We start from the raw sequence: 12,815 nt of genomic DNA on the forward strand, positions 1-12,815 counted from the left end.
GGTGACCGGAGGAGGCTGACATCCTTTGCTTATCTGTGTTAGGAAAGCCCTGCAAGCAAAGCCTGCCCTGTCCCCTCCCTGCCCCTTTCCTCAATGACACTGTAGTACAGGCTGCTATGCGTGTGTGTGCTTCATGCTGGAGGAGTGGAGAGGACCATGGTCCCAGTGATGTCCCCTTGTATGTGGCCTTATCAGGATGCGCTGTGACGTGTGTTTCACGGGCAGTCATGGCACATAGCTGTTGGAATGTTGGCTAAAGGAAGACTTTGAAGTCCCACCACAGGCTGGTTCCCTAAATTTCCACTAGGGAATGCCAGGAGCCATTCCTGAGGTTTGCTGTGGGGTGGTTGGTTCAGTTGGTACCAAAGGAACTACACCAAGAACCCCAAATGGTTTCTGACTTTTCCTGAGAAAAAGGAGCAGAGTTTGTTTTGTTATTGTTTTTTGGGTTTTTGTTGTTGTTGTGGTTGTTATTTTTGAGGGTTTTATTTGTTTTGTTTTCTCGCTTAAGAAAGATTCTCTGAGCTCTCAGGAGATCTATTAGACTGCGCTGATGGGAGATACCTGAATTTATTTTATAGACAGATGTCGCTATTAAAGAAGCTTGAGGTAATGATGTTTGTTTAGTGTTTACCACCAAGGAATTCCAAGTGCTTCACAAACATTCTCATAGGTGCTTTTCAAGATTTTATTTTTCCTGATCACACTTTAATCCTGACTATAAACACTTTGTTCTTGTTTCTTCCTCGGATTTTCTCTGCATTAGCTCTAGTCCACCTCATTTCTAACCCACGTCCCCTGGTCCACACACTCGTGTGTCTTCTCAGCCTCCCAGACAAGGCTTCCAAGCTGTTCTCTGGAGGCAAGCATCTCTGATTACTCCCTTCCTTTTGCTTCCAACCACTTCCATTCAGAGTGCTTGCACAAGTCTCTCCTGCTGAAGGAACAACTACTTGAAACATACCCCAGGTTTTCTACTTCAACCAATCCCTGGATTTTTAATTTTATAAGTTTATCCTTTAAAATAACCTGCCTTGCTTTATAAAGAATGTGAGGCAGGGTTGGAATTACTGAAAATGGACATACGGATAGGTTTGTTTCCCAGCACAGAAAATAACAAATTTAAGGTATCTATCTGAGTACAGCCTATGACGTGAGCTGACATGCGTTGAATTGTCTACAAAAGTTTCTTCTTTCAGTCCTCAATCAATCTGGACCCTGGTGAAAGTTTAATTGTGGTTAAGACAAGAGCCTTCTGTATCAAAAACTCAGAGCTTGCCCTTGTTGGAGAAGGTGGCCAATAGGAAGACCTCCTCCTTGACCATTATCTGCAGCCTTTACTGTGAAAGCCTCCATCCAGAGTGGGCCATGGGATCATAAAACTCTGTGTGAGACACAGAAATCAAGTCTACCATTTACTGGATAGGTGAAGCCAGGCCCTGAGAGGTTTAGAAATTTGCTTGTGCCCATTGGAATTCTTTAGGGACACACGTGGAACTTAAGAGGGCAAGACACTGGCAAAGCTTCAAAAAAAATTGAAGCTATTAAAGAAGGAAAGAAATAGCACAAAATAGAGTGGCTGGGTTATTCTGTTCAGAGAAGAGCTGGCAAATGCCAACAACCAGGGCAGGGCGAGCCAAGGTGGTGCTGATCTTTAGAATTTAACAATTTCATGGTGTTCACACTCAGTTCAAGCCACCAATGCCACTGAGTAGTTTCCATGTGGAAAGAGATGAGGGCAGTTGAGGTGCCTCTTGAGCATGATAGAGTTTGGATGGTAGTGATCGTTAGGACCTTAGGAAAAGGAGAACATTGCTATTCCAGGGGATGGAGAACTCTCTACTTTAGGGACTAAAATGTCTTTTTTAAGATTCAGCTTTACAATGGGTGGCAAGGTCTCTGTGAAGCTTTTCTGGGTCTTTCCCCAGAATGATCACTTTTACTCTGAATGCCAAGGTATTGGTTGACTCCTCCCGTGGTGGCGATGGCCAAGGCCTCTCTTGATGCCATCTTTCAAGTTGGCCCACTCTGGACTGTCCTTGGAGGGTGTGCCTCTGTCTTACTACTTCAGTGTTGAGGAGGTGGGAGACCATTTACAGCAGGAGCTCAGTGAGTGAGCCTGCTTGACTAATGGTACACGGAACACTCACTTACCCTTCCCGATAACTTAGAAGTCAGCAACTCCTTTTGTAAAGGGAGCTGCCAATGGGGAGTGTATCCTCCAGGTTACCTGTGATGACAAATGAGATTATTAGACAAGTTCAGAGCTGACACATTCCCACCCCCAATAAACACCATGTGGTCCTTCTGCCTACCAGTATTAAACCCAGTGCCTGCTGTGTAGTTTTTGTTGAATCTGGTGCGTATTTTTTGTCGAATAAAACTGACACACAACATAGGTGTAATCCTGTTAGTCTGTGAATGGGTGTGCGAGAACTCCATGAACACCTTGAAAAATGAGAATGGCATATTTAATCAAAGTCAAGAGATCATAGAATTACAGGATCTTAAGTGAGTTTCCCTGCTGGGGTATTGTGGACACAGAACAGCGAATGGTCGACTGTGCCCTCCCTTCGCCCCATGTGCTAAACACTCTACAACCATCAACACATCATCTGTTGTTACAACCACTTTTCCATTGAGTGAAATAGCTTCTTTTCAGAACAGTTGCTTTTAGGGGGGAAAAGGAATGTTAGAGTTTGAGAATGTATACCATTGCATCTTATTCCTTTCCGTTCAACCCATGATTCCAATTAATCTGCATCTCTTCAAACTCGATTCAGCAATTTGTGTGACATCATCTGTCCTCACTGGATTATTATTGTCTGCAATTTCTTAAACATGATTTCCATTCTGTTCTTTAAAACACTATATAGGTCACTTTTAGGAACAGAGTTTTCTGACATGTCACTAAAGACCTCTTTCCACGCTGGCATCAACTCATTAAACAAACCTTCCTTTTCTTTTTGGATTTAGATTTTTTTAAACCCCTTCTCAGTCTGTCAAAGTGTGCAGTAATCCGTGTTGTAGTTCATCTTGTTCACAAGAATGTCAGGGGAAACTCTGCCGAAAAGCTCTCTCCACAGCATCTCCTCTCACAGATCCATTAAGTCTGTTAGCAAATAAAATGAGTACGTTTTCTTACAATCCGTTCCTGGCTGACCTGTGTTGAGCATCGTTAAATCAAATGACTTTCTTTTCTGAGTATCATGATCCATGGCGCTAAAATTAATTCCATTGACGTAGGCTAGATTCACACACAGGTCTTCAACATGTAGGAGGACACAGTGCTAAGGAGAGGGAGAAGTTGCTGAAATATTTGAATGGACATTGTGTGACAAAGTCTTGAGGTATGTGTGTGTGTGTCAATGTGTACACATGTGCATGCATATATATGGATGTATGGAGGACATAAATCGACAGTGAATATTTTTTTTTATTTGCTCTCTACCTTATTTGAGACAGGATTTTTTAAAACTATATCTAGAGCTCTCAAATTAGGCTGGGCTGACTGTCCAGGAAGCTCTGGGGAATCCAGCTGTTCCAGCTTCGCCAGAGCTGGGACTACAGATGCATGCTGGGAATCTGAACACAGATTGTCATGTTTGTGTTGGAAGCATTCTACCACCAATCAAACCCATAGCATTCAATAAGAAAGCTCCCTGGAAGCAACGTCTATAGCAGACTCTTGGGGAACATCACATGAGCCCAGAAGTCCTGCAGGCATCATGGCTTCTGCTAGATTTCTCAGGTATAGGCTGGTTGCAATGAGGACTGAAGACTGTTGCATTTATAAGAAAAAGAGGACAAAAGAACTTTTGGGAGAAAGATGGTAGAACTTGCCAATACATAATTAATTAATCAGTTACATAATAAAGAAATCAATTAATTTTAAAAGGCACTTTAAGGCTTTTCAACCTTTTCCTCATAATCAAACATGCATAGAATAATACTGCATGTTTGATAATCTCCTGGAATAAACATGCTTGCTTGGAAAAGGATCTGATTCAATGGCGGTCCAGAGCTGTGTCTTTTCTTGCCAAAGCTCCATATGAAGGGGTAAATATTTCCACATTTCTGGGTAGTTATTTGGAGATAGGCTAGACTTAGCAACATGAAGTGAATAGATTTGCAGCTAAATCAAGAGCAAAAGTTCATTCAAGATTAATAATTTCTTGAAAAGCAAACAGTCTCCACTTTAGGACATCTGGGTTTAGGGTTTTTCAGCTTTACGATGACATGAAAGGGATTTGCAACCAATAGAAGCCATATTTCATTTTATTTTACTTACATTCTCTATGTGTTCAGGTAGGGGTGTGTGTGTGTGTGTGTGTATGTGTGTGTGTGTGTGTGTGTGTGTGTGTCTGCATTTGGGCATGGGAGTATTAGCTAGAGGTCAACCTTGGATGTTGCTCAGGTGAGGTCCACCTTCTCCTTTGAGACAGGACCTCTCCCTTAGACCCAGGGCTCATCAATTAAGCTATGCTAACTGACCAACACATCTTTAGGATTCTCCTTTCATTTATTCCCCCATCATACAGATGACAGGTACACGACACCAGGCAGTTAGTCAAGTGCTGAGAAGCACTTTTCCAATAAGCTGAGCCATCTCACTAGACCCTGTTTTGCTCTGTATGTCTGAGTGTGCATGTGTGTGCATGAATGTGTGTATACATATGTGTATGTGTGTGTGTGTGTTCGTGTGTGTGTGTGTGTGTGTGTGTGTGTGTGTGTGTGTGTGTGTAACCATGTTTTGACTTGGGGACTGCTGATATGTGGAAGTATATCCTCTCATGCTGCTGGGCAGTAGCAGTGAACCACATCTCTCATGAGCCACAAGTGCTACAAAATCACACAGGCAAACAACCAATGCTCTGTGTAATTCTGTGTTCCTACACAGCTGTGATGCTCTGTAGATCAAGAAGGGGCAATACATTTTAATCTTACATTTTTTAAGTTATGGTGGATTATTAGGTCATAATCCCATCAGAGGTCATGGTGCATCTATACATATAAAGAAAAAAAAACATTGGTTTTAATACTTCATTCTGAGCCTAGACACAAAATAGCTTAGGAGATAAAAGGAAAACAGCTAGCCCCAGAGTTAATGAGAGATACTGAGCAAGTGCCAAACAAAATGGTCTAGGACACAAAATCAGTGCCCGTGTTATGAATACGGAATAATCAAGGTGTGGCTATGGGGACCTAGTTTTGCCATGTGAAAAAGTGATCAGCTTTGTGAGCCAAGCTAGAGGGAGGAACTGAACGTACTTAAATGCAGCAAAAAGCAAGAACTCAGCTAAGAGGGAGCTTCAGTTGACATTAGTATAGAAATACATGTCTGTCAGCTTGTAAGTGAAGGCAATCTGTACATATACTGCTCCTCACTTATTCCTGGAGTTACACAAAGCAAAGAGTTTCATAGGCCTGGAACCACCCCCTGCATCACCATAACTACACTAAAGAAACTGTAGACTTGGATCATGCCTTTCCTCCTTGAGACAACTTGAAGGTGCTCAGTTACTGAAAATTAAAATAATTTCTTTCCCCTTTAGGTTCATTGGTAAGAACCTAGCAACAAAGATAGATGGTTTCTACATGAAATCCGTGACGTAGGCCTCTGCTACAAGGCAGCTGAACACGAGCATTTCTCCTGGTCACTGACAGCAAATCTGTTCTATGTGATGTGGGGAATTCACACCTTTGGAGTTAGAGTCACTGTGATGGTGTTTCCTAGTGATGAGTAGGATAGTGGTTGTGTCCCCAAGTGGCTTCTCATGAGACACTTAATGGTTTCATACTAGGGCATCTCCTTAGTCCAGCAGGTACAACTTACTGTGGGTTGACACATGCATCTGTCACTAGCCCAACCCACCACACTCCCTTCTCCAAGCAGGCAGTGATAGTGTCCCATTCATATAAATATTACCTTGTTTCTACTTCCCTGAACAATTCCCCAGAGGACTTCCCCTACAACTCAGAGGACTTCCAGTTAGCTCATTTGCCATAGGCATTCTTCTATCTTTCCTAATAATTCTTGACGATCTTGGGTGGAATTACGCTTCTTGCTATAGTGAAGTAAAACAAACAAACCCCACAGCTATGTGACCCAGGAAAGTCAAAAACTTGCTGAGCTCTTGGGGTAGAAGCCAAGAGGTTAGGAGGATGCCCAGTTCGTTCCAAGTCCTTATTCAGTACTGAGTAAACGAAAGGGTAAGTAACAGAAAAAATTATTTCTAGAGCAGCCGTTCTGAACCTGTGGGTCATGACTCTTAGGAGGTTGAATGACTCTTTCCCTGAGACATTCAGAAAACATATATTTACGTTCCAGCTGGAACTGGTTTTGCCCTTGCTTAACTGTTTCTAAGACAATTTAGAGAAGACTGGGAGAGGCCAGGGAACAGCTATGGCTTATGGCTTCTGAGTCCTTTGTTCTCTCTGTGCAGGTGGGAAAATGGAAAGACAAGTCCCTGCAGATGAAATACTATGTGTGGCCTCGAATGTGTCCTGAGACTGAAGAACAGGAGGATGACCATCTGAGCATTGTCACCTTGGAGGAGGCACCATTTGTCATTGTGGAAAGTGTGGACCCTCTCAGTGGAACCTGCATGAGGAATACAGTCCCCTGCCAGAAACGCATCATCTCTGAGTATGACGCCTCCCTGAATGGATGGGTCTAGGTGGCCCGGGAGAGATATACTATTTGCTGAAATTCTTAGGTGCCATTGAGCTATAGGGCCAATGGGAACTTTGATTAAATGTGTATCTCCCTCTAAATCCCTGACCAGAGAGAGTGAATGCTGTGTTTAGTAAGGTTCCTTTGAACATGCCCAGCCTCAATGATTGGGACCACAAGTTTATTGAGTTTTAACTTTCTTTGGCCATGGAATGGATTTCCTCTAAGCTAGTATTTTGAGAATTAGAACCGTATTTGGAAATAATTCCACTAGATTTATGCTGTCAAAAGTTGGGGTAACAATATTCTTTGATGAGGAAGGAAAGGGAAACATCTCAAAGGGAGATGGCAGAATCTCTCGGGATCTGGTAGACATTTTGTATCTCAATTCAGGTTTTGATTAAAACCATGAACTCAATGGCAAAAGTTATTGAACTAAGCATTGAGGTTACATACCTTTTCTTCATCACTGTTGTACTTCAAAGGAACACTGAAAATTGTGCTGTGATATGGTTCAGGATACTGAGATAATTAAAAATACTGCAGTTCTAGGTCTGTTCTCTTTCCTCACTTAGGAATAGATTCTACTGTGGGGGCGAGGTTGAGGCTGGAGTCTTAATGAAAAAAGTAATTTTTCCTTCTTGTACAAAATCTTGCGTTGTTTGTTTGTTTCTTTAACTGGGTAGGAATAAAACAGACGAGGAGCCAGGCTACATCAAAAAATGCTGCAAGGGGTTCTGTATTGATATCCTTAAGAAGATTTCTAAGTCTGTGAAGTTCACCTATGACCTTTACCTGGTGACCAATGGCAAGCATGGAAAGAAAATCAATGGGACCTGGAACGGCATGATTGGCGAGGTTAGTATCAGAAGTCAAGGTCATCTCAAAGTCATTTCCACTGTGCACTTGTTTTGCTTAGATATTGTTAAGGATTTAACAAAATGGGAGATAGTAACTAGAAAGATGGAGAGATAGCTCAGGTAGTAATGTTCTGTCTCATAATTGTGAGGACCTGAGTTTGAGTCCCAGGATCCAAATAAAAAGTCAAGCACAGTGATGTGTACTTATAGTCCCAGTCCTCAGAAGGCTTTCTGGTCTGCTGGCCAAACTGGTGATCTTCAGGCCAACAGCAGACCCAAGAGGATGTAAATGATATTCTAGAGGATGTTGCCTGTGATAAATCTGTCTTCCAGAATGTTCTAATTGGAGCATTGTGTCTTTCTCTTAAGGTGGTCATGAAGAGGGCCTACATGGCGGTGGGATCACTAACTATCAATGAAGAACGGTCAGAGGTGGTTGACTTCTCTGTGCCCTTCATAGAGACTGGCATCAGTGTCATGGTATCACGCAGCAATGGGACTGTGTCACCTTCTGCCTTCTTAGGTAAATCATGTGTTTACTATTGATAGGAAATAGACTCAAGAACAAGTAGACAGAATGAGAAACAGTTGTAGGAAGTGGTGTGTTGAACATTTAGTTTGCTTTGGAGTACTTGGATATTCTTAAACACACAAAAACATTAAGAGCACCCCAGGAGTCATAGAGGTATGATGTCATACAAGAAAATGCTGCTAGAATGGTCATCAGAAGCCACTTAGTTCCCTTTTCATCCTTAGTGTTCATTTGACCTTAAAAAATTTTACTCCATCCAGGGACTTCGATGAGAATCCATGGTATATTAGAGAATATGGTTCTCAATTAGTTGTCCTCTGAGTCTTCTTTCTGCTGCAATAATTTCTAAGTTTAAGTATCTTCTGTTTTAGTTACTATTTTATTACTGTAGAGAGACACAATGACCAAGGCAACTCATATAAAAGAAAATGTTTAATTGAGGACTTGCTTACAAATTCAAAGATTTGATACTTTATCATTGTGGCAGGAAACAGACAGGCACAGTGCAAGAGCAGTAACTGAGAGCTTTAAAGGCAGAGAAGGGGGCGGGGCTTGGTGTGAGCTTTTGAAACCTTAAAGCCCGCCTCTAGTGACAGTTCCTCCAACAAGGCCATGCCTCCTCTTACAAAGCCAAACCTCCTAATCCTTTCAAATAGTTTATTGACTGGGCACTAACCAAGCAGATACATGAGTCTCTGGTGACCATATTCATTCAAACTACCACATCATCAAAAGACCTATTTACGTTTTAGTTATCTTCAAGAGTTGAGCTTAGGACTAGCACACACATAAGCTTATCAACATCTTTTGTTTTCACATGAGTTTTCTGAGATTTTTTTTTTCTGGCCAGATCTCATCTGATGATTCCTTGTCTCCTCCTTTCTCACTGTCCCCCCATACTATTCTCGATTTCCCTGCTTTCTAGCATCACCCCAAAGTAAAAAGCATTATATGTGATTTAAGTCTAGGTGAGATAAGGCCATGACATCAGTTAGATGAGCTCTTTTGTGAGCTTTTATTTGCAGGGGCTCTGGAGCTAGGGGTTGGAAAATAAACTGCCACCTTGAAACCAGAGCATAGGACTAGGAGACAAGAAGCCTGGTCTAGTCATAAACAAGCTATAAGTGTTTGGACTGTCATAATCATTCTGAGAGGAAGAAGGGGAAGGACATTTTTTTTAAAGTAGGAATATTAGAAGAGACAATGAGTAGCCCTTATTTTCAACTCTGGGCTTTAGGAATTAATTCACTTAATGTACCATCGAGTGGAATTATAGATTCTATCAAATTTTGCACTAAGTTACTTAAGTTTCTTAGCCAATTTTTCTATTTATGATGAACCAAATTCTCGCCTTTCTAATTTATTTGAAATGTTATTAGATTGTACATTCTGAAGTATTTGTTGATTTTTGTAGCTTCTGGGTATAACTTATTTGCAAACTTCCTTTATAAGGAAGACTGAAACGTTGTAAGACATAAAGCAGGTTTGAATTTCAACTTTATCAGTAGATCTGGGTAGACCTGAGATTATAGGAATGTTAAGCAGAATCTCTTCTTCTTGTGTCTGGAGAAGGAGAAGCTCATGTATTATAAGAGTAACGGATGCCAGGTTTGAAGACTACGTGCCGTGTATGCATGCTTTGCTGATATGAAATTATTAGTGTTGTTACTAGAGTCATTGTGAAGCTTTGGAATCTTAGTTAAATTAAGCATTTTCCAGGGGTTCTGTAATGAAGCTCAGGTATGGTAACCATCATAGCCCGTGTTATAGTTCGTACCACCACCTGGAGCCACTGTGATGGACAGAGAGAAATATGCAACATAATATTGTGAGAAATGCTCTACAAGGTTTCCTGATACCCTCAATTCATAATCTGACTGCTTCTTTCTGCGTATGAAAGAAACTTGACCCCTTGTACTTAATTTTCTCCACTTCAAAATAAACGCAGCTATCCCATAATAGAAGGCCCATTGAAAGGATTATAAACATTGGTGCATGAAGTCCTTCATAAATTGTGAGGCTCAATACTGATGTTTGATGTATTTGTTAGCAGAAAGTTGCCCTAAGCAGGTCTGCTCAGATGAGGTGGGGTAGGATAGGGGGATGGGCGGGGGATTACAAATGTGAAGCTTTCAACCAATCCTTGGCCAGTCAGAATACATGGAACCAGGGTAGGATTTTCATCAATCAGTGTTATAGGTAGAGGAGGTTCCCCCATACCAGATAAAATAGACTCAGAAGTTCCACCTAGGCTTGAGCCACCTGCTGCCTCTGAAAGGCTTTGTGTTTAACAGTCAGTAAGTTGAGCTCTGAGGCTTTATTAGGGGTATTTTTAAGTTGATTAAGTGGCCTGGGCTTTTATAGTCCCTTTGGGAGTTCAAAAATAAAGTAGGTTTCAGAGTGGGAAATATATTTTATAATTTTCATCAATTTCCCCCTTCTCATCTTCATCTTTATTAATGAGTTGGAAGAAGGGAAAACAACATGTTAATTCACTTATTATGAGTTTAAATGTGACAAGATAGCTGAAAAGGCCAGAACTATTTTGGGGACACAATTGAAGGGCACTGTATCGTGGGACAGAATTATGATCGTTCTTCTGTATCATAGAGATGGCTTTCAGAATATAGTATTGAACATGTACGTGCACCTAAGCCAGAGAGATCTAACTCAGCTGGAATAGATTTAAAGCTGAAAGAGGCTGAAGAAGCATGCACAGAACATTCTGGTTCCCTTGTCTAGCACTGGCCCATTAACCACATTGGTGTATGACTACCTCTGCCTGGTAGCTTATTTTTTTTTGTAATTGATTGACTTATATTCTCAGCTCCCAATGGTATCTTGTATGATATCCCACAACAAGTAGGCTGGAAAAGTAAATGCTGGCTGCACCTTGAGGGAAGTGTAGGGACACAAACACAAAGGGGTGTGGTTATTCAGTATATGACAGGGTTGTCAAACTGATTCAACTTTAAAATCATGCTGGCACTTGTCAGGAATTTGTCCACAAGACTCACAAACACTATGAAAGATTTTTGAGATTTTTTTTTTTTTTTGGTTGTTGTTTTCTCATGATGTGACCATGATGATGAGGACATGAAACAGGCTGGTTTAATATCATTTACTTATATAACATCGACTCTTTGCAGCCACATTGAAAGATCCAAGTATGGTTCCAAGAGGAACAGAAACTGCCCCTATAGACCCAGCACAGTTCACAAGCATGATAGGGTCTTTGTGCATTGGAAATCAAAAGGTCTTTACACACCCAAGTGCACAGTGGGCTGCTTGTGTGTTTCTTAGGTCTTCCTGACTCAACCCTGGCTCTCTGGGAGCACAGGACACCCTTGCGGCTCGTCTTAAAATAGGCATGAGCAGTTGACTATGGAAATGATGAACGGTTTGCTCCCTCTTTTGACCCTGAGCGCTGTTTTGCTTTCCTTCCCAGAGCCATTCAGTGCTGACGTGTGGGTGATGATGTTTGTGATGCTGCTCATTGTGTCTGCTGTGGCTGTCTTTGTCTTTGAATACTTCAGCCCTGTGGGTTACAACAGGTGCCTAGCTGATGGCAGAGGTAAGGCTCCGGAACTCCTGCATCTCCACCTTTCCCCCTTACTGCACAACCCAGAACCATCACACCCACTGTTTGTACATGTATCCTCCTAACTTGCCTTCTGTGAGGATGGAGACCATGAGCAACCCCAGTTGTCAGCATAGCAATGTTTTAGAAATGTGCAGTTCAACTGTGTGTGGGGTTCTCTTTGTTCCCTTCTGGTGCATATTAGATCCAAGCCTGGTTCTGCCCCCTGGGTCATTAAGGAGAAAGCTTGGTAATAGAGATGGTTAGGATATGCCCGGGCACTAGTTTTTAAGCCGTTAAGTTATGCGCAATTTTGAGGGTGAAATATGCTGGGAAAGGCAGGTTGTACACACACAGTAAGAAAAATTTAGAATGCCTGAGGGTAAATGAAGATTATCGAAGTCCTTAGAGTCTTGGTAGGTGAAAGAGTTACTACTGAGTTACAGGGTCTTCACAGAATGTGTCTTTGCCCTAACCCCCCTTCCCCTCCTAAGGAGTCTAAAAGTATCGTGCTTGAAATAAAATGGACACAGAAGACCATTTCTCATTTGTAGCTACTATAGGATGATCTCATTCACTGGGCAGGTAGGCATCAGCATGGAGCACTGGCTACATGTTTGAATCACTTCTCATATTTTTGAAAGGTTCATCAGACTTCTAAAGGAGTCATGAGAACCTGGTAAATATGAAGTTTCTGAAGAACGTCATAAAAGTCCCAGGATTAAGAAATATGCCAAATTTAAATCCCCTTCTAGAATTCTAGTTATTTTGGAATGTACCTCCAAGATGACAGATTCTTGATCTTAGATACTATTAAGAATTATATATGTTAAGAGACAAAAGTGCTTAGACTTAGAATACTGATTTACTAAAACTGGAATGAGGCTTAGACACTTTGTGTTTCAAAATAGTGGTTATTTACCTTGGTCTTATTAGGATGACCAGATTCACTTTGTATCTGTTTATTTAGGGTGGTTTCCAGGCAACAGTGTTCAGTCAATATGCTATTCATGCTTTGGTGAGATTCACAGTTGAAACTGAGAGGTATTGCTTCATCAGTGGATGACCAAGTGCTGCCCTGCCTTATATTTTAGCATGTTTTCTGAGGAGTTTCACATGTCCCCAAATATTGCATGGCCATTGACTTACCACTTATGCTAAAGGCTA

At 41.5% G+C, this 12,815-nt stretch overlaps 1 protein-coding gene across 1 annotated transcript in view; it reads left to right on the forward strand.

Moving 5' to 3' along the window:
- GRIN2B (glutamate ionotropic receptor NMDA type subunit 2B) overlaps window positions 1-12,815 on the forward strand; it is a gene marked incomplete at both ends in the record, with an annotated part of 298,990 nt that overhangs the window by 248,835 nt on the left and 37,340 nt on the right. Inside the window, 4 exons of the mRNA XM_080913652.1 lie at window positions 6,447-6,649; window positions 7,363-7,534; window positions 7,906-8,059; window positions 11,517-11,642. Of these exons, the coding sequence (XP_080769778.1) occupies window positions 6,447-6,649; window positions 7,363-7,534; window positions 7,906-8,059; window positions 11,517-11,642 (655 nt within the window). The remainder of the gene's footprint in view (window positions 1-6,446; window positions 6,650-7,362; window positions 7,535-7,905; window positions 8,060-11,516; window positions 11,643-12,815) is intronic.

The sequence above is a fragment of the Micromys minutus genome, assembly GCF_963924665.1.
Source record: "Micromys minutus genome assembly, chromosome: 3".
NCBI lineage: Eukaryota > Metazoa > Chordata > Mammalia > Rodentia > Muridae > Micromys > Micromys minutus.